The sequence below is a fragment of the Gymnoscopelus braueri genome (assembly GCF_963280865.1).
Source record: "Gymnoscopelus braueri genome assembly, chromosome: 8".
In the NCBI taxonomy this organism is placed as follows: Eukaryota; Metazoa; Chordata; class Actinopteri; order Myctophiformes; family Myctophidae; genus Gymnoscopelus; species Gymnoscopelus braueri.
Window position 1 is genome coordinate 52,821,080 of NC_137609.1, and position 22,251 is coordinate 52,843,330.

Here is a 22,251-nt window from a genome sequence, read left to right on the forward strand (position 1 = left end):
TTAAGGATTATTTTATTTATATTTTGTGTCTTTAAATTAAAATGACACATTGGTAGAGATGTTTCACTGTGTAATGTAAGTCAATGAGGATAACATTTTTGAATGATAAATTTCAAAACTATTGAAAACATATCATCAATATTTGGAGTTATATGATATCATGGGAAAGTAACTTAACAATTTAGCTTTGAATGCCTTTTTATGTGTTATATACTTTGAATTACCAAAATGTGCCATACAATAGACTTGCCTTGGCGATAGTATTATGAAAAAGAGGGTTCATCTAATACAAGGAAGAATAAATTGATAATTATCTCCACCAGGTCAGGCCTGCGGAGCCCCGGAGTGGCCTAGTGGACGTTTTTTGTAAAAAAAAATGTTTTGAAAAAAGCGAACTCCTGATGGCGCTATAACAGGCCCATGTGAGTAATTAGGGGCAAAGGTTCTGAATTGGCATCCAGGGAGTGTGTAGTTTTGCAGCGATCAAGCCAACAGTGCCGGAGATTAGCTGCTCACAGACGGACGGACACACACACACACACACACACACACACACACACACACACACACACACACACACACACACACACACACACACACACACACACACACACACACACACATACGGACCGACCGACGGACGAACAGGGTGCAAAACATACTCTCTCGCCATGCCTTTCGGCCTGGCGGAGACAATAAAGCAATATCTCTTCATTATATACATTACCATATTGGTTTTAGTGGCTACTGACACACATTAATCTTGCTCTGGATAATCCACCATAGTTGGAACTAGGAATTATGTGTATGGAAGAGGGTGATCACATTTTAAAGACTGAGGGAGATGGCAAGGTGTTTTAACAGATGTAGGATCAGTTTAGGGAGGGGGTCCTAATGTCTTCTTAGGAGACAAATGTTAACAACATGCTTTAGAAAGGAGTGGAAACACAATATGTGCATCTGAATGAAACCTTCATGACCTTCATTTTCAGGCTTTATGAGATTTTACACAATGCAGCTTTAAACTATTCTTCCTATAACAACACTAAATGCTATTATGTTTGTTTGTTTGTTTGTTTGTTTGTTTGTTTGTTTGTTTGTGTGTTTGTTTGTTTGTGTGTTTGTTTGTTTGCTTTTTTCACAGCTGATCATCCAGTGAGGCTGGTCAACGGCTCAAACTCCTGTTCTGGCAGAGTAGAGATCTACTACAATGGCAGTTGGGGGACAGTGTGTGATGATGGGTGGGATCTGCCTGATGCCCATGTAGTGTGTAGACAGTTAGGCTGTGGAAGGGCTCTGTCAGTAAAGAAGAAAGCATTCTTCGGACAAGGTGATGGCAAGATCTTGTTGGATAAGGTCAGATGTTCAGGCAGTGAATCCAGTCTCTCACAGTGCAGCCATCCAGGGTTTGGAAAGCACAACTGTGTTCACAGTGAAGATGCTGGTGTTGCTTGTGAAGGTAAATGCAGCATATACATTTGAAATCTTCTTTAAAGGACGACTTCACCCATTTTCAACCCATCTTCATATGATTTGTCCTCACTAATGCTCCTTATAATATGGTAAAAATTATTCTACGCACTCAGAGGAGGGCTGTGGACAGTTCAAAAACCCACCTACCAGTGACATTCGGTTTGGCAGTTTTTTTGTTTTGTTTTTCAAACAAGGTTAAATGTTTTTGTTTTATTTTGTATTAATGCGAGAACAATTACCTCCATTATTCACCTGTTTCTTGGCTGTGTGTTTTCCACTTCCTGTCGGATTTCATTGGATATCATTAGTCATCTGACCGGTTTCATTGGATTTCATTGGATCAAAAGACAGGAAGTGGAACACAGTGAAAAGCCTAGGAAACAGGTGGATACAGTAGTAGTTTCTATTAGCTTGGATTCCCCATCGATGATCATATTATAATTCGAGCATTATGAAGTCCAATTATATGAATATAGGTTGAAAATTCTATTAATTATTCTATTACATTTGTCTGTCTTTAAATTAAAATGACACATTGGAGGTTAGAGGTTTTTCACTGTGCAATCTAAGTTAATCTAAGTCAATATTTTCGAATGATTAATTTCTAAACTATTGAAGGCATATCATCAATATTTGGAGTTATATGATATCATGGGAAAGTAACTGGAAACACTCATTTCAGGGAGGTGCACGTATGCACGTAAAATTTACTTTTTTTTTGTGCAGGTATTTGCTACTTTTTATTTATTTATTTTTATTATACTTTTTTTAATGTTATTTAATTCATATTTTTACCTGATTTTACCAATGTATTCTGATTATAATCATAATATGCAACTGGAGCAAGTCTAACTGCAGCAAAATTGCAGTGTTGAATTTGAATCATCTTCATAACCAAGTTCAATACATAAAGCACATTCATTCATATAAAATTCATATTAACCCAAATAGCATCTATATAGCCTCTACCTTCATGAAAGTTTCACAAAGGAGGAACTTAAATTTGACATACAATGTATCCATCTCCAAAGAGCAACTGTTTCTGTTTAGATAAATCACAGACTCTTAATAATAATAATAATGATAATAATAATATGTTTTATTTATATTGCTTTTTGTTTGTATCATATAATTTGATACAAACCTCAACGTGCTAAAGTACAGATTTTTGTTGTTGTTGCATAAAACAATCTAAGCATCTCTATTTGACCAATATAAATCTACAGTATAAGCACATACATTTATCTTTATCTACAGTATCTCTCCCAAGTAGCACTCCATCTCTTATTTGATCAATATCTCTGAATCAGTTATCTTAAAAACTAGCTAATCTACAAGCACTTAAATAGATCTTTATCTATCTATACACATACAGACACTTTAAAATGTGGGCATCATTAGTGTAGCTATTACAGCCAGTAGCAGGTCTACAAGGCAAGCTCGCACCCCTTGTGAGCTTGTAAATCTTCTAATTTCACGAGTCTAGGGTTGAATGCATTTGCCACACGTTTTTAGCTTTGATCTCTCTCATCAAACAAATTGATTTAGATAATACATTGGCAACAGCAGCTGCAGCGCTTTTTGTTGGGCAAGCTGTTAATAAAGTATTCAATCAAAGCTACAAAGAGGACATAAGTGTTTTAGCTTCTACAAAAATGTGGTTCTTCAACAATGCTGCCCGGGTGTCCGGGAATGTACACTAATTCCCGTAAGACTCCCGGAACTTCCGGGAGAGGTGGGATCAGAGGTCGTGTTAGTCCGATAATTGCCGGTTTTGACCGATTTTTTTATGACAAAGACCGGAAAAAATAAACCTCCGGACATTACATTAATTTTCACCGCAAATCAGGCACATTTCAAATCCTCTGCTTTGCAAGCTCTCTCTCTCTCTCTCTCTCTCGCTCTCTCTTAACAGCGTGTGTGTGTTTCTGAGAGAGAGAGAGGGATAGAACGAAAGAGTGTGTCACACGCTGTTAAGTTACACCTATTTTCTGTTAATAATAACCAGTGTAAAATGTGCTCTATTGGGAAGTAAATGGGAGACACTTTATTGTGAAGGTAAAACCGGAAAAAGAGAGTAGTTGTTGCTGCTGCGTAGTGTCGCAGTCGCAATATATTTTAACTCTGTGGTCTCAGACAGAGACCGCGGTCCGGTTATATTAGATAAAGTTGTGTATTTAACAGTCAGTCACGCACAAGTTGTATCATTACGAGTTAGAATATGTCACAGATACTAGGCTACTACAAGGACACATGAGTAAAGTTGGCAAGTTGCTCTACTACAGTTTAACATGATGAAACATCCAACACAGATGCGTAAATACTCTTCACAACAGCTATAGGCTACTGCAACTGTGGCATCCAGGTGAAACACAACGTTAATCATAAAGGTGGACCTATTTTTAACTCTATATGAGGGGGACACGTTAAAACGTTACCACTTTGAACTGATTCTGAATAGCTATGAGGAGACGACAAGATTCTCACAACTCATCAACTTTCCCACGGCTGTCCCAGCCAGATGCACGATGGCATCCACTGCCTAACTATACAGTATAACCTCCTGTGAGTGAGTAGTGGTCTATAATTTATTGCCCTAACAGGTCAGCTGTCAGCTGATTAGAAAATGCGTTCAAAGTCCGCAATTGATTATTGAGAAACCATTACGCACGCAGTGACGCAGCATGCGCAAACGGTAATTAATGTAATTGTGCCAGATGACCCTGCTGCTATATAAAATGTGTATATTACTCGTTCATCATGGTTCATGTTCAAATAGCTCAATCCAAAATATAATGCTGTAGGCCTAAGATAGGCTGTATTTACGCATCTGCTTGCAATTACTGCATAAACATAATTATGACCGGTATTTTTTATCAGATGTCCGATAAATTTGAATCATTCCGGACATTAGGACCGGCAGATTAAAATCCTAGCGCGACCCCTGGGTGGGATGTCTGTCTGTATAAATGCATAGTTTTCAGGCTTTATGAGATTTTACACAATGCAGCTTTAAACTGTTCTTCCTATAACAACACTAAATGTCATGTTATTATGTTTGTTTGTTTGTTTGTTTGTTTGTTTGTTTGCTTTTCTCACAGCTGATCATCCAGTGAGGCTGGTCAATGGCTCAAACTCCTGTTCTGGCAGAGTAGAGATCTACTACAATGGCAGTTGGGGGACAGTGTGTGGTGATGGGTGGGATGTGACTGATGCTAAGGTAGTGTGTAGAGAGTTAGGCTGTGGAAAGGCTCTGTCAGCAGAGAGGAAGGCATTCTTCGGACGGGGTGATGGGAAGATCTGGATGGATAAGGTCAGGTGTTCAGGCAGTGAATCCAGTCTCTCACAGTGCAGCCATCCAGGGTTTGGAAAGCTCAACTGTGGTCACAGTGAAGATGCTGGTGTTGCTTGTGAAGGTAAATACACCATACTGTACATTTGAATTGACATCTTCTTTAAAGGACGACTTCACCCATTTTCAACCCATTTTCATATGATTGGTCCTCACTAATGCTCATTATAATATGCTAAGACAAATTCTATTCACTCTGTCTCAGAGGAGGGCTGTGGACCAGAAACCCACCTACCAGTGACATCATCGTTAGACAGTTTTTTTTGTTTCTTTTGTGTTTCAAACAAGATTAAATGTTTTTGTTTCATTTTGTATAAATGCGAGAACAATGGCTTCCATTATACAGTAGCATGCTAACTTTCCAGGAATAGAAAGCCTGCAGTTTCTATTAGCTTGGATTCCCCATCGATGATGTCACTGGTAGGTGGGTTTATAAACTGTCCACAGCCCTCCTCTGAGACACAGAGTGAATAGACAAAAATGGTACCATATTATCATGAGCATTAGTGAAGACCAATTATATGAAGATAGGTTGAAAAATATTTTAATTTAAAGAAAAGTGTCTTTAAAACAAAATGACACATTGGTACAAGGAAGAATAAATTGATAATTATCTCCACCAGGTCAGGCCTGCGGAGCCCCGGAGTGGCCATACAGAGAAGAAAACCTAGCCTAAAAAAAACGAATATTGTGCTCATGTTCTATTATATTGTGTGCATATTTTACTATTTTGAGCACTCAAAATCGAATTTGTTCCCATGCTTTGGTTAAATTGTATGCACCAATTGCACAGTTCATGCATATATTTTAATTAAATTGTGGCCTCAAGATAAGTTTATATAATGATAGCCAGTAAAGAGTACAATGGACCATTCATTACGGCCACCAATGCTATCCTTGTTTATAATTATAGATAGAGACTATTTAATTAAGATGTATTAACATATAAACAGCTGGCACATAATAGAAATGTACGCCTCATATCCCCCTTATACCACTTATATCAGTGGCCTCACACACACACCTATTTGCATACACACCCCAGACCAGGCACGGTACACCTGACACAAATGTAACACAAATATGACCTCAGTCATAACAGCCCAAGTCCAATCGAACAAACAAAAACGTGGGTGACTGATTAAGCGTCCTACCAGATATGATTGTTTGTTTTAATACCTTGATTATGTCTGTTAAGCCTGTGCAGAGTAGACGTTTGTGTAAATGAATAAGTGGCTGCTGTGTATGTTTAGAAGCCTGTCAGATTGGCAGTCAATGCTGCAGTGTATGTCTACGATGAAAAAGATTTGTGTAACCAACCTGGAGACCTGACATGAGATTTGAGCATTGGGTACGCTCACATGTAAGTAGAATTAATGCTGACAATTGCAGTGAGATCAGCCTACGCCCCTTTTTTTGCGCAAAGTTGATAAATGAGGGCCAATATAGTGCTGAGCAGTACAGTTTGCCATTTTGAGATGCAATGTATCAGTGGACTGCAGAAATGTGCAACAGTAATGTTTCATCTCTGGTGATTGGCTTGGTAGGAAAATACAGTAAATAAATGAAGCAATATCTCTTTATTATATGCATTACCATATTGGTTTTAGTGGCTACTGATGCAACACTGACACACAATAATCTTGCGCTGGATAATCCACCATAGTTGGAACTAGGAATCATGTGTATGGAAGAGGGTGGTCACATTTTAAAGACTGAGGGAGATGGCAAGGTGTTTCAACAGATCTAGGATCAGTTTGGGGAGGGGGTCCTACGCATTAGGAGAAGCGTTGAGTCCAGACTGTTGAAAACATTCTTTAGAAAGGAGTGGAAACACAATCTGTGCATTTGAATGAAACCTTCATGAGGCATATAACTGTAAGATGTTCAGGCTTTATTTTACACAATGCAGCTTTAAACTGTTCTTCCTATAACAACACTAAATGTCATATTATTATGTTTGTTTGTTTGTTTGTTTGATTTTCTCACAGCTGATCATCCAGTGAGGCTGGTCAACGGCTCAAACTCCTGTTCTGGCAGAGTAGAGGTCTCCTACAATGGCAGTTGGGGGACAGTGTGTGGTGATGGGTGGGATCTGCCTGATGCCCATGTAGTGTGTAGACAGTTAGGCTGTGCATGGGCTCTGTCAGCAGAGAGGAAGGCATTCTTCGGACAGGGTGATGGGAAGATATGGTTGGATAAGGTCAGTTGTTCAGGCAGTGAATCCAGTCTCTCACAGTGCAGCCATCCAGGGTTTGGAAAACACAACTGTGGACACAGTGAAGATGCTGGTGTTGCTTGTGAAGGTAAATGCAGTATATACTGTACATTTGAATTGACATCTTCTTTAAAGGACGACTTCACCCATTTTCAACCCATCTTCATATAATTGGTCCTCACTAAAATGCTCATTATATAAAGAAAAACATCAAATGGATGCGCCTGGGACATATCATCAGTGTTGTAGCCTGCAGATCGACGGGTGTTTCGGGTCTCGCAACAACATGCACCCTCGCCCAGACTAACGTCCCAGTAGCTACCCACGGTCAGTCCTCTTAGGGAAAGACAGGGCCACTCAATCCGCTTCTCCGGAACTACTCTGCCGGGACCGGTGGGAGAGGAGAGGCTCTGGCACGTGGAGGGACAAGGCTCAGTGGGCGGCCTCCTGGCCGGGCTCCTCCTTCGTCTCACCAGGTCCAGGACTTGAGCGTTGCACCAGACTCCCCCCGTTCCAAACATTTCCTTCTGGCGTGATGGTTTCTTGGGCCGTGGTGATACTGCAGGCTCACTTGAATGGCCCTCCTAAAGGCCTCACTATGGATTTGTTGGGCTCGCTTCTTCCTCACGGAAGTATAATATGGTAAGACAAATTCTACTCACTCTGTCTCAGTGGAGGGCTGTGAACAGTTCAGAAACCTGCCTACCAGTGACATCTTCGTTAGGCTTTTTGTTTAGTTTAGTTTTTCAAACAAGAGTACATTACATTTTATTTTTATTTTGTATTAATGCGAGAACAATGCTTCCATTATACAGTAGCATGCTAACTTTCCAGGGATAGGAAGTCTGCAGTTTCTATTAGCTTGGATTCCCCATCGATGATGTCATTGGCTGGTGGGTTTATAAACTGTTCACAGCCCTTCTGTGAGACACAGAGTGAATAGACAAAAATGGTACCATATTATAATGAGCATTAGTGAAGACCAATGTTATGATGAAGATAGGTTGAAAATGGGTGAAGTCGTCCTTTAAGTATTATTTTAAATAAATGTTTTGTCTTGAACTCTGCCAGAGTAATAGTGTAATAGTGTGACACTACTGCCAGCTAAAACAAGCGATTTTACCAACCTTTGAAAAATCATGGAATATTTTCCTTGATCGATGTCCTCGCGGCGATCGCCTCATTACACGCACGGGGGTCTTGGGAGTCTTGAAAAAAAAACATCTGGTCCTGGTAATCCGTTGCCTAGTTGTGGTCAGATGAATGTGGCTTGTTTTTGCCAAAAAACAACAGGAACGGAGGTAAAGCCATTTCCCCACGGGAAATAAACAGGAAGTAAACAAGCTTTTATTTTTATTTTTTAAATTACGTAATTTCCGTCTCTGTCGACTCGTCATCTGGCAGTGAGAGCATCATTCATAGGGTAGCGAACAGTGGAAAACCACTGAAAACACATAACTCGTCAACCTCGTCAGTGACAGGCTGCGCCGCGTGATAGTGAAATGCAACCCACTTCTGGCAAGACCCGGAAAATACGCGCCATGATTGGCACCTTGAGTTGGGGCAAATGCTCGATTTACTATTCTGTTCCTATCGGTACATAACTCGAACGGCGCTGAGTAGGCTCAAGCGAACTTCGCAACGTGCGGCACTGCAACTGCATATCTTACTATTTTGAGCACTCAAAACCCAATTTGTTCCCATGTTTTGGCTAAATTGTGTGCATGAATTGTGCAATTCATGCATAGATTTGAGTTAATTTGAGGCCTCAAGATACAGTTCATTCACACATTTTAATTAAATCGAGGCCTCAAGATAAGTTTATATAATGATAGCCAGTGCAGAGTGCAATGGACCATTCATTCCGGCCACCAACGCTAATCTTGTTTTATAAATATGGATAGAGACGGTTTAATTAAGATGTATTAACATATAAACAGCTGGCACATAAACTCTTTTTTTATTTTTGGGATATCTACTATTGAAAGAGATGTTTACACACGTTGGTTTAGCGTCTTCGCCTACGTATTGTACCTGCAAGGTTTAAATGCATCCCTAACTGCGCTGTCATGCAAATAGCTTGTCTGTGCTATTTAAATGAGGCATTTTACGCTTTGCTACGGAGCCTCGGAGTGGCCATTGAGAGAATAAAAAAAAACAAAAAAACAAGGTAACAGTGTCATCACAATATCCCGCCCAATGCACCATCCGATATGTAAGCAAACGATATACTGTACTCACAATGGCCCTCAATTTTCAAGGGAGCGTATAAACGCTCTTAGCCCAGGAATCATGTGACGACGGGGCTCACATGTGATTTATCAATTGTCGTATCCTGCCAATCAAAGTGTAAGAATTGACAGTACTGCTGAACTGATCCTCATTTAAATAACACACCCTTGTTTCAGAGGCCTCGCCCCGCGAGTTTGGACAAGAAAGTAAGAGAAACCAATGAGAGTGAGCAAATTCTCCGGTGGAAATGTACCCCTCCAATTATATCAGTGGCCTCACACACACCTATTTGCATACACAGCCCAGACCAGGCACGGTGCACCTGACACAAATATAAAAAAAATATGAGTCCAATCGAACAAACTAAAATGTGGGTGACAGATTAAGCGTCCTACCTGATATGATTGTTTGTTTTTAATACCTTGATTATGTCTGTTAATCCTGTACAGAGTAGACAATTGTAGTGAGATCAGCCTACGCCCCTTTTTTGCGCAAAGTTGATAAATGAGGGCCAATATAGTGCTGAGCAGTACAGTGCGCCTGCCTTGCCATTTTGAGATGCAATGTATCAGTGGACTGCAGAAATGTGCAACAGTAATGTTTCCTCTCTGGTGATTGGCTTGGTAGGAAAATACAATAAATAAATAAAGCAATATCTCTTAATTATGTACATTACCATATTGGTTTTAGTGGCTACTGATGCAACACTGACACACAATAATCTTGCGCTGGATAATCCACCATAGTTGGAACTAGGAATCATGTGTATGGAAGAGGGTGGTCACATTTTAAAGACTGAGGGAGATGGCAAGGTGTTTTAACAGATCTAGGATCAGTTTGGGGAGGGGCTCCTACGCCTTAGGAAAAGCGTCGAGTCCAGACAAATGTTGACAACATTCTTTAGAAAGGAGTGGAAACACAATATGTGCATCTGAATGAAACCTTCATGAGGCATATAAATGCATCATTTTCAGGCTTTATGAGACTTTACACAATGCAGCTTTAAACTTTCTTCCTATAACAACACTAAATGTCATGGTATTATGTTTGTTTGTTTGTTTTTCTCACTCAGTTGATCATCCAGTGAGGCTGGTCGACGGCCCAACCTCCTGTTCTGGTAGAGTAGAGGTCTCCTACAATGGCAGTTGGGGGACAGTGTGTAGCCATTACTGGGATCTGCCTGATGCCCAGGTAGTGTGTAGACAGTTAGACTGTGGAAAGGCTCTGTACGCTCCACAGAATGCATTCTTCGGACGAGGTGATGGGAACATCCTGTTGGATGATGTCAGATGTTCAGGCAATGAATCCAGTCTCTCACAGTGCAGCCATCCAGGGTTTGGAAAACACAACTGTCATCACAATGGAGATGCTGGTGTTGCTTGTGAAGGTAAATACAGCGTATCAATTTGAATTGACATCTTCTTTAACAGGCCCATGTGAAGAATTTGGGGCAAAGGTTCTGCTCTGGCATCCAGGGAGTGTGTGTGCACAGTTTGGCTGCAATCCAGCCAATGGTGCCGGAGATGAGCTGTTCACAGACAGAACCCCCCCCACACACACACACACACACACACACACACACACACACACACACACACACACACACACACACACACACACACACACACACACACACACACACACAACAGAGACACACACAGACATACACACACACACACACACACACACACACACACACACACACACACACACACACACACACACACACACACACACACACACACACACACACACACACACACACACACACACACACAGAGAGACACACACAGACATACATACCCACACACACACACACACACACACACACACACACACACACACACACACACACACACACACACACACACACACACACACACACACACACACAGAGACACACACAGACATACATACACACACACACTAGGGCATTAACGAATAGTGATTTATGGTATTCGAATTATTCGACCCAAAAGTATTCGAATAGTCGATTATTCGGTTTGATTATAAAAAATTAAAAAATTATTATTATTTTTTTTTCAATTGCATTGATGACTCGACTCAAGGAATGCGAGTTGACGTCACACCAGAGCTCACAGCTACGTGTCAGCTCTAGAAAAGCCACTAAAAAAAAAAAATCATTAAAAAAAAATATATATATGCTTTTTTTTTCTTTTTTCGAATAGTCGAATAGTGGTTTGATAGTCGAATAGTCGGTTTGATATTCGAATATTCGAATATTCGACTATTCTGTGAATGCCCTAACACACACACACACACACACACACACACACTCGGACGGATGGACAGGGTGCAAAACATAGTCTAAGCCATGCCTTTCGGCCTGGCGGAGACAATAAACAGCTGGCACATAAGCATAAAGCTCTTTATCATTTAGGGGTTATCTATTATTGAATGAGATCTGTGCGTTTTTACGCACGTTGGTTCAACCCATTAAAACCGGGATAGCGTCTGTGTCATTTTCGATTTTAGATATATATATAGCAACATACGTTTTTCAGAAAACTCTTAGGATATAGAACAGTGGTTCTCAAAAATAGCAGATATACAAGCTCACACTGCGTCTATTTGTACCGAGCTGCGAGCTTGTACATCTGCTACACATAATATGTGTAGCAGATGTACAAATGTTCTCTTCTGGGGATCCCTGGCACAAAACATTTTCAGATGGGGGCCAAATACATATCATTTTGGGGGTCCTTGGCACGAAAAGGTGGATAATAAGAACTACTGATTTAGAAGGCATTTGTAGCATCGGCCTCAGGTCTTAATGGGTTAAGTAGTTGCGTCTTCGCCAACCTACTGTACCTGCAAGTATGAAATGCATCCCTAACTGCGCTGCCATGCAAATAGCATGTAGTTCATGAGCTTTCAGCCCAAGCGCATCTGTGCTCAGTGTAACACTTGATCTGCGTTGTGTTGTGGATTAATGAAGTTCCAGACCACTTCTCTCTTTGTTGACAGTTTATTCTAGTGAGAATACACAAAGGTCTCTGGTCAGTCACTTCTTTTGGTGTAACTCACCCAAGCCTCAACACGTCTTAGGCAAATCTCATTTAGACTGGCCTATACAATCAATTGACCTACATTAAAATACAATACAATACAATACAATACAATACAATACAATACAATACAATACAATACAATACAATACAATACAATCCAATCCAATACAATACAATACAATACAATGAAATAAAACAATATGTACCTGGTGAGAATACACAAAAATCTCTGATCAGCCACTTATTTTGGTGTTACACACCCAAGCCTCAGCACTTGCAGTCTCAATGTTTGTAAACTAATAATTGGTGTATGTTTTGACATTTTAAATACCCGTTCAAATTAAATGAACTGAACTATGAAATTAAATGAACTATTGAACTGAACAGAATGGAATGCTAAACTGCTGAACTTTAGGTTAATTTGATCTGTCTGTCTGTCTGTCTGTCTGTCTGTCTGTCTGTCTGTCTGTCTGTCTGTCTCCACACAGCGCTGAATCACCTCATCCAAACAAAAGGTGAGAAAACTTCAATGCACTGCATTATGGTGTGAGACAAGCCATCTGATGTGTTCTAATCATTCTTAATGCAGCGATTTTTAAACGGCCACCACAAACAACCTCAACTATTGAATGAATGTATAATTGTAATGGATTCATAGAAAGTGAATTGGCAATATTGTCTATTTGAATAATCCATATTATCTGTGTACATAGTAGTTGAGCCAATTGTGGTGGAATCTCGCGAGGAGCAAGGCACTTTGAGCAAAGATGACAGACCAGTCTGCATGTTCACTATTTATTCAGCACAAAGTACATTTACAACATTGGTTCTAGGTCTAATCTAGTAAGCGTGAGAGCAGGCAGCGGCAAGCAGGCAGTCAAGCTTCTTCACTTAATTTAAGCCAGTTTATAGCCTCTTTCTTTTCCTATCCAGGCTCACAGAATCAAATCTATTCTTACCTACTGTACCAATCATTTCAATCATATGAGCATCCTTCATCCAGCAGCATCCATGTTGCTATCCTAATATGTCCTGTCTCGTTCTCATCTTTATTTAAACCGAGACCTTTAGTGACCTTAAAACTCGCCAGCATATTTAACTCCTGGGGGAGTTTTTTCATGTTAATTAAGGGCGCTATGCGGTATCTGCTATTTTACATCTTGACCTAAGATTCACCGCATAGCACTAAGACGTGGTCAGGATCGGACTCGGACAATTCTCAATTGTTATAAGTCATAGTTCTCTATAATCTGTGAAGTGTCGGTGTATCAATCATGTTTTTATTATCCCTCTATCAAACGATATCAAGTGAAAAGCAAGTGTTGGCTGGCGCCGGCCGCAGAGAGTACATGGATGCGTATGATAGGCAGCCGAGAGCCCTACTCAGCAGTTTAACTAAGCCATACTCTGCCAATTCTCAAGCGATTGTTACAATTCAAAGTTATCTAATCTGTGAACTGTCTATGTTCATTCATGTGTATCAATCATGATTTTATTATCCCTCTATTAAACGCTTAAGGGTAAAAAGGAAGTGTGGGGTGGCAGCGGGTCAGGTGCACATGTCTGATAGACAGCCAGGCTTTCCTCCGTGGTGGAAAGCCTGGTGATGCGAGGTTACTCACCCAATCCATCCAATCTGAAAGACTCATGTTCCACTCGCATTTCAAAGGCTTATTCCTTCATTAATCCAATGAAATAAAGTAAAACTAGAAAAAGTGCTCCTCAGAGCACAGGTCTCCGCCAGGTCAGGTACGTTATTCTGGCCTCCTGGTGGCGCTATAATAGGCCAATGTGAAAAGGGTGCCAACCGTGCCATTTATTCTTGCATTGACACTGCATTCATGATTTGAGGCATTTTGTTCCAAAAATGAGTTTTGCTAAATTAGACCTGCTGGTGGCGCTATAACAGGCCAATGTGAGAAGGGTGGCATTTCTTCCTCGGCCTAGTGGGAATGTGCGTGTGAAATTTCACGGACATCGCAAGCTGTGTGTATACTTTGAGGCTTTTTGTTCAAAACGGACCAATCCTGCAAACTTTGGAAGCCAACCTTAGGCAATGAGGATGGAATATGGGAAATTGGACAGATCCGTGTTGATCACATGACTATAGTGATACTGTGTACTGATTTGCATGATGTTTGGATACAATTTGTAGGAGTAATATAAAAAAAATGGGTTTTGCACAAATCAGCCTCCTGGTGGCGTTATAACAGGCCCATGTGAAAGATTTGGGGCAGAAGTTCTGAATTGGCATCCAGGGAGTGTGTGTGCACAGTTTGGGAGCGACCGGGCCAACGGTGCCGGAGATTAGCTGGTGACAGACGGACACACGGACACACACACACACGGACACACGGAAGGACGGACAGGGGGTAAAACATACTCTCTCGCCATGCCTTCGGCCTGGCGGATACAATAAAGGTTTTTACAGCAGTTTTTCCCATAGCTTAGAAGTGAAACAATCAAACAAATGTAGTGCATTCTCTTCCTCCCTCTTACTTTCACTTTCCCTTTCACTCATGCTGCACAAACATAATCTGATCTACAAGCATACAACGTGCACACAGCAACCATTTTTTGATCAGATAATTTTGGGCAGCAAGTAGCAGCACTAAGCAAATTTGTGAAACATACCGATGTTCGTCCACTTGTTGTTGTGTAACTATGGTCAGAGGCAGACACGATAAAAGTAGGGAAATGAACAACCCTTTTGAAACATTTAATGTTATAGATTAAAGTTGTAATATAGACTAACCATATAGTCTATTCAGTCTGTTCTCGTTCTCACAAACGGATCTTGAGCACACACCTTCATTAAGTCGTGGAATCAACTTACAGATCTAGTTCCTACACATTATTAAGTTGTTGCCACACCATAAAAAAACGAATTAACACAATGTCCCTATAGTAGTGGCTCTGTTGTAAAGTCACATAGATGCATAATAATTAGTGGGTGATGTTAGTGTTAGGCGTCAATCAAAACCATACATGACTGCAGTCATGTATCTTTTGTATGTGGAAACACATTGAATTCTTGTGATAACAAGTTGTCGCCACCTTCTCTCTCTCTCTCTCTCTCTCTCTCTCTCTCTCTCTCTCTCTCTCTCTCTCTCTCTCTCTCTCATCATCTCTTCTCATTCCAGTGTCTCCGATAGTCAGCCCTGAAAGTTCTCAGCTCATTCAAGGTGAGTCCATTTCACTGAGGTGTGAGGTAGAAGGGAAGCCTGTACCAGGATGGTCTGTGAAGAAAAATACCAAGAGGGGGAGGAATCAAACCTGCAACTATGTCAGAGGTATGTAGGGATGGATGGATGGATGGATGGATGGATGGATGGATGGATGGATGGATGGATGGATGGATGGATGGAGAGATATATGCACACACACACACACACACACACACACACACACACACACACACACACACACACACACACACACACACACACACACACACACACACACACACACACACACACATGATATATCGTTATCGTACCGTTATCTCGATATGAACATGCAGGATATTAATATTGCAAAAGGCAACGATATGGGCGATATAAATTCTCCCCGCTCGCTCACTCCAAAGCAGCAACATGTCTTTGTTTTAGCAGTGCCTAAGGAAAATAAATCACCCCATCCTACACTGCATGTCGCGTTGTTGTCAACTTGTTGAAGGCCAGTTCAACTCTGGATCGGGACGGGTGGTTGTGTGTGATGAGCTGTCAGATTGCTCATAATTCCTCCTTCTGACCTGCTTCATAGAGCTAGACCTGCACTCGCCTTTCATTGAATATGAATTACTAGGCGTCATCTGAAATGTCCTTAATGCCTAAAGCCTTCCATATGAAAAGCTTGACTGTTTATGTCCATTCATCGGATTGACGTTTGATTATGGAACTATCAGTGATTTGCCTTGACTTTAGCTAAGTAAGTTTGTGAAGCCAGTGCCAATGGCACTGTGTCAAGTCAAACGAGAGTAAACATGGTCGGCCTTCAAATTAAGAGTGTCCTTTATTTTCGGTCAGATAAATTCAATAGTTTCAATTGTTATATGCATTTTTATTTTATTTTAAGAATGCTTAGATTTCACTATTACTGCCCTTAATAACAAGTGTGTGAACCCAATAGTACTTAAACTTAAGGCCGGTACACACTACACAACTTTGTATTCATGACGTACCATGTCAGACTATGTGATTATAGTGGAATAAATTGCCGTTTCTTTGTCGGGAGACTGGCCACAAAACAAGATCGATCATCTCTGTGACGTTGCGCAAGATCAGGGACGCGGTCAGAAATATTGTGCATCATAGTGCATAATATGCATATCATAGAATCATTCAAAAGTACACTGCTGCTGATTAATTATTTATTTGTTTATTTTACAATCCATAGCTACCAAACTGGGTTTCCATCAACCAGCCTTTGTGCGCATTTTGGATTTTTCGCATGAAGTCCTGAATGGAATCACTTTGTAAATAACACAAATTCTAGCTGATGGATTTGCATCTTCAAGGTTCAAATATGGTTATTTTGGTCACGATTCGAGGTCAGGGAGACCTCCAATTTGCAGAGTTCAGCAGACTATTTGAGCCCATTTGTGTCAAGTTTTCGTAGTTTTCAAGAAGTGTGAATATAAGCTAGATAATATTATGCAACAATTTAATAGGAATCCTGTGTTTACTGTACAGCGGTCCCAAAGTAGTTTGGGATTTCAGAGGAAGGCTTGTAGATCTGATCTTGTGGTCAACGTGTTCTTGTGGTCAACGATCAATACTGCAACATAGAAATACTTTGTTACAAGTAAAAGTCCAGTATTCAAAATGTACTTGAGTAAAAGTACAAAAGTATTGGCATGACAATATACTTAAAGTACCAAAATAAATATGTTCATATGTAGAATGGCCCATTTCAAGTTTGCCTTTAACTCTTTAACTGCCAGAGTAATAGTGTGACGCTACTGCCAGCGAAAACGAGCGATTTTACTGACCTTTGAAAAATCATGGAATATTATCCATGATCGCCGTCCTCACGGAGATCGCCTCATTACACACACAGGGGTCTCGGGGAAAATAAATATATAATATATTGTATCGATATCGAGATATTTGGCACACATATCGAGATATGCCATTTTGGAAATTTGGACTAATACATGCATACAGACAGACAGACAGACAGACAGACAGACAGACAGACAGACAGACAGACAGACAGACAGACAGACAGACAGACAGACACACAGACAGACAGACAGACAGACAGACAGACAGACAGACAGACACACAGACAGACAGACAGACAGACAGACAGACAGACAGACAGACAGACAGACAGACAGACAGACAGACAGACAGACAGACAGACAGACAGACAGACAGACAGACAGACAGACAGACAGACATGGTTTTTAATTGAAATCCTTTATTTTCATTGTGTTGTAGAAGCATCCTGTAGCATTGCGTTGCTGACATTTTGGGACACTGGGGAGTATTGGTGTCAGTCTGAATCAGGAGAATTTGGCCGCTCCATCTACATCTCCGGTAAAAATCTATATGATTACATTAATATAATCAATGTATCTGGTTTCACTACATAAAGCTCTCATTAATCGTTTGTCTCTGGTGTGCATCTCTCTCTCTCTCTCTCTCTCTCTCTCTCTCTCTCTCTCTCTCTCTCTCTCTCTCTCTCTCTCTCTCTCTCTCTCCACAGTGCTGAATGGCCTCGATCAAACAAACGGTAAGACAACTTTAATGTATTGCATTATGGGTAGTGTGAGACAAGTCATCTGATGTGTTCCAACCACTTTGTTAATACACAATAAATGTTAATTCAGGGATTTTAAAACCCACCACAACCCACCTCAACAAATAAATGAATGTATAAATGTTATGTATTCATAAAAAGTCAATATAGGAAACTAGATTTTCAAATCCAGCCCTATATTGCACTGATCAGAGTGAGTTTTGGACATTTGAAGTATTAAACACTGCTGTAGTGGGCAATATGTGCGCAATTGATTTTTTGGGGTGTGGATATTTTCATGGCAGACCCCTAAATAATTAAAAAGAATAAAAGTCTGCACAGCTTTGTTCCTCAGTGTGTCAGTTTACTTAAAACACACAGACATTACAGGGTACACAACGTTTCGGCCACAGTTGGCCTTCATCAGGTGACATCATTAGTGACCCACCTCCCTTATATGGTAGTGGGTCACAACACGTGACTGCAGTGACTATAGGGCAAAAGCAGATTACTTTGAACACCAATATGTGAATGAATAAGTAATAATCAAATAATTAATTAATTACTATTGTGGAAATCCCACCACATGACATATAAGTATAAAGTCATGTTAGCTAGACATTGTTTGCATTTTAAAATATGAACACAATTGAACAATTTTTCTAAAGAATGTATTAGTACAGTGCTTGAGGCTTAGAAATCTCTCTCTCTCTCTCTCTCTCTCTCTCTCTCTCTCTCTCTCTCTCTCTCTCTCTCTCTCTCTCTCTCTCTCTCTCTCTCTCTCTCTCCGTTTCTCTCTCGCTCTATGTCTCTCTCTCACACCCTCTCTCTCTGTCCCCCCTTCTCTCTCTTATTCCAGTGTCTCTGAGAGTCAGTCCTGAAAGGTGTCAGTTCTTTCGAGGTGAGTCCATTTCACTGAGCTGTGAGGTAGAAGGGAACCCTGTACCAGGATGGTCTGTGAAAAGAAATACCTGGAGGAGGAAGAATGAAACCTGCAACAATGAATGGGGAATCATCAGAGGTATGTATATATGTGGATGGATGGATGGATGGATGGATGGGTGGATGGATGGATGGATGGATGGATGGATGGATGGATGGATGGATGGATGGATGGATGGATGGATGGATGGATGGATGGATGGATGGATGGATGGATGGCATTCAACTGAATCAAACCCTCTTTCTTTTCACTTTGACTCTGTGTAGGAGGATCCTGTATCATCAGCCAGGGGTATGATTATTATGACGATGGAGTGTATTGGTGTCAGTCAGAATCAGGAGAAGTCAGCCGGTCCATCTACATTCTGATCTATGGTACTGTCAATATAATTACATCAATATAATCAATATATTTATCATGTCAATTTATTTATAGTACAACTGTTGTATAAAATAAACATCATACTCGAGGTTGTTCTTTTATACTGTATATCAGCACAGCTCTGATTATGTTCCACTGAACCTTACCCCCCCCCCCCCCCCCCCCAAAGGTCCCCGGTCCCCACTTTGAGAACCACTGATCTACACAACTCAGAATTAGCTGAGAGTTATGGGGGTCTTTGAAAAAAAAGAAGAGTGACAACCACTGGCCCTATACTAATATCAGTGCATGTGAATGATGTTTATTGGCTGATGACATCTATGGTTGTGGAGCCACCAACCATCACATGTTCATAACTCAACCTACTGTTGGTTCTATAGGTAGACGTGTGATCCTGGAGAGTCCTGTACTTCCTGTGATGGAGGGAAGTGATATCACACTCCGCTGCCTGTCAAAAAACAAGACAACTGGTAACATAACCTCTGACCTCCCAGCTGATTTCTATAAAGACGGATCCCTCATCAGGTCTGAGTCTACAGGACAGATGACCATCCACAATGTGTACAAGTCTAATGAAGGAGTCTACAAGTGTAACATCTCTGACCTTGGAAAGTCACCAGAGAGCTGGATCGATGTGATTGATGAGATAGGTATGCAATAATACTAAATAAATAGACTAGAGTTTAAAATCCCCCTAGAAGCAATGCTTCTTTTTTGTGATTTATATTATGTGTTGTTTTTCTTTAAAGGGGCATGAAAACCTAAACCATTTATTTTAGATGTTAACAGGTATACACATGTGGCCCTGGCCTGACTATTGTCATGGCAGACCCCTGAACAGTGTGTGTGCCAAGTTTGGTGTGGATCGGAGCACCAGTGTGCCATCCACCCAATTTTAATATAGGATATTGATATGTTTTTTGTTTATGATGCGTGCTTTCACCGGTCTTACAGAGTTTGACAAGCTGACTCTATGCTCTCAATTGTCTTGTCTTGTCTCTCTCTCATCACACAACTTAAAGGAGAAATCCGGACATTTTAAGTGTTATCTTTGATGTGTCGTTACTCACCTACCGACGTAAAAAGTGGCGTTGTTTTTTTCCAGAGATTCCCCTGTCGTAATTTTTTCAACCCCCTCCGTTGGCATAATGGGAGCGCGTGGCTTAGGGAAATTCGTCTATTATAACCGATGCAAAGTAATTTTTTTCTCTACTACTACTCATTGTAGAGTCTCATGATAGTCAAACATGCGCTGAAAGTTCCTGAGAGGCTACCGCTAATGCCGAACGAGCTAACGCTAGTTGCTTGTTTCTCTCCCAGAACCTGGCAACTTGGTGTTGCCAGGTAGAGAAACAAGCAACCAGTGTTAAATCGTTCGGCGCATGTTTGACTATCATGAGACTCTACAATGAGTAGTAGTAGAGAAAAAAATAACTTTGCATCGGTTATAATAGACGAATTTCCCTAAGCCACGCGCTCCCATTATGACAACGGAGGGGGTTGAAAAAATGACGACAGGGGAATCTCTGGAAAAAAACAACGCCACTTTTTACGTCTGTAGGTGAGTAACGACACATCAAAGATAACACTTAAAATGTCCGGATTTCTCCTTTAAGTAATGAATTCAGGCAGAGCAGCAGTAACACAGTTGTAGGTTCTATACCGGCTTCAGCTCCGCTTCGACGTGGAGCCTCAGGTTTCTGTGGCCGGGAGGACAGCGCTTTACGGGGAAGAGAAGTACATAGACAGTGGATGTTCATCTCTGGTAGCTTGTTTGTAAAGAAAGTATACATTTTAAATAGTAAATATTCCATAGTTGCTCAGTCTTTAGTAATTTTAAACCTTCAACTGCTGATATTTTGGTATCAAAATCAGCATCTTCCTCCATACAATCTTTCTGGGTTGTCAAGTAACGTGTCAACTATTCCACACTCCGTTCTGCCCCCTCCCCTCACACCACCCACCTTGATGACTGACCACACCTACAATTGCGTTGTTTTATATTCTGAAATATAATTTAAAAAAGGAAGTTTCATGCTCCTTTAAGTTATTGTTGTTCTTGACTTTATTGATAGTTACAAAGAGACAGGAAACAGGGAGAGAGAGTTCGGGAATGACATGCAGCAAAGGTTCGCCCAGCCCGGGAATCAACTTTAGGCAATAGAGCCAGCGTGGAATGCGCCTTAACCACTCTGCATGTCTGATTGACATCCTCACTCTAGCTTGTGGGGGCTAAATATAAGCCCAATCTGATCTGCCCTACTCTTCAAAATGTAAATCTGTAAATACCAGCTAAGTCAGAATTTAAATATTTGATATTTCAAAGAGATTCACAGTTCTTCAAATTCTCATTCTGTTCTAGGATCAGACTCTGCATCTATCTCTGTGCCTCCATATGTCTACCCTCTGATTGGTGCTGGAGTCTCCATCTTCCTGCTGATTCTGGGTTTGTGTCTCTGGAAGATATGCAGAGGTATGTCAATGATACACACGCACCTACACACGCGCACACACACAACATATGTAGGAGTAGTAGTAGACTAGCAGTGTTCTGCACAATCTGGAGCCAAACACTAGGTTGTAAGCATTTCCTGAAACTATAACCTACTTATCCAAAGTAAGCGCATTCCCCAAAATGGTAAAATCCTTTCTCCTAACACTATATTACCTGTGCAAAGTAACCTACCTAACAACTAACTACCTAACAAAAAACATCATCAAAATGGTGATTGAATTATTGTATCTATTAGTACATGTATTGTAGTGTTTTATTTTACATTTCTGTCATTGCTGCACAATCAATTGCCAATACAACACAGTCAAATTCTACTTGACTGTCATTGGACATCCATTCTCTCCACCCTGCCCGCTC

General features: G+C 40.7%; 1 protein-coding gene across 1 annotated transcript in view; it reads left to right on the plus strand.

Moving 5' to 3' along the window:
* LOC308090308 (scavenger receptor cysteine-rich domain-containing protein DMBT1-like) overlaps window positions 1-22,251 on the plus strand; it is a 38,725-nt gene that overhangs the window by 12,732 nt on the left and 3,742 nt on the right. The window contains exons 5-14 of the mRNA XM_080435431.1: window positions 6,817-7,131; window positions 10,348-10,662; window positions 12,796-12,822; window positions 15,451-15,600; window positions 17,755-17,853; window positions 18,023-18,049; window positions 18,915-19,076; window positions 19,265-19,372; window positions 19,760-20,029; window positions 21,742-21,852. Of these exons, the coding sequence (XP_080291557.1) occupies window positions 6,817-7,131; window positions 10,348-10,662; window positions 12,796-12,822; window positions 15,451-15,600; window positions 17,755-17,853; window positions 18,023-18,049; window positions 18,915-19,076; window positions 19,265-19,372; window positions 19,760-20,029; window positions 21,742-21,852 (1,584 nt within the window). The remainder of the gene's footprint in view (window positions 1-6,816; window positions 7,132-10,347; window positions 10,663-12,795; window positions 12,823-15,450; window positions 15,601-17,754; window positions 17,854-18,022; window positions 18,050-18,914; window positions 19,077-19,264; window positions 19,373-19,759; window positions 20,030-21,741; window positions 21,853-22,251) is intronic.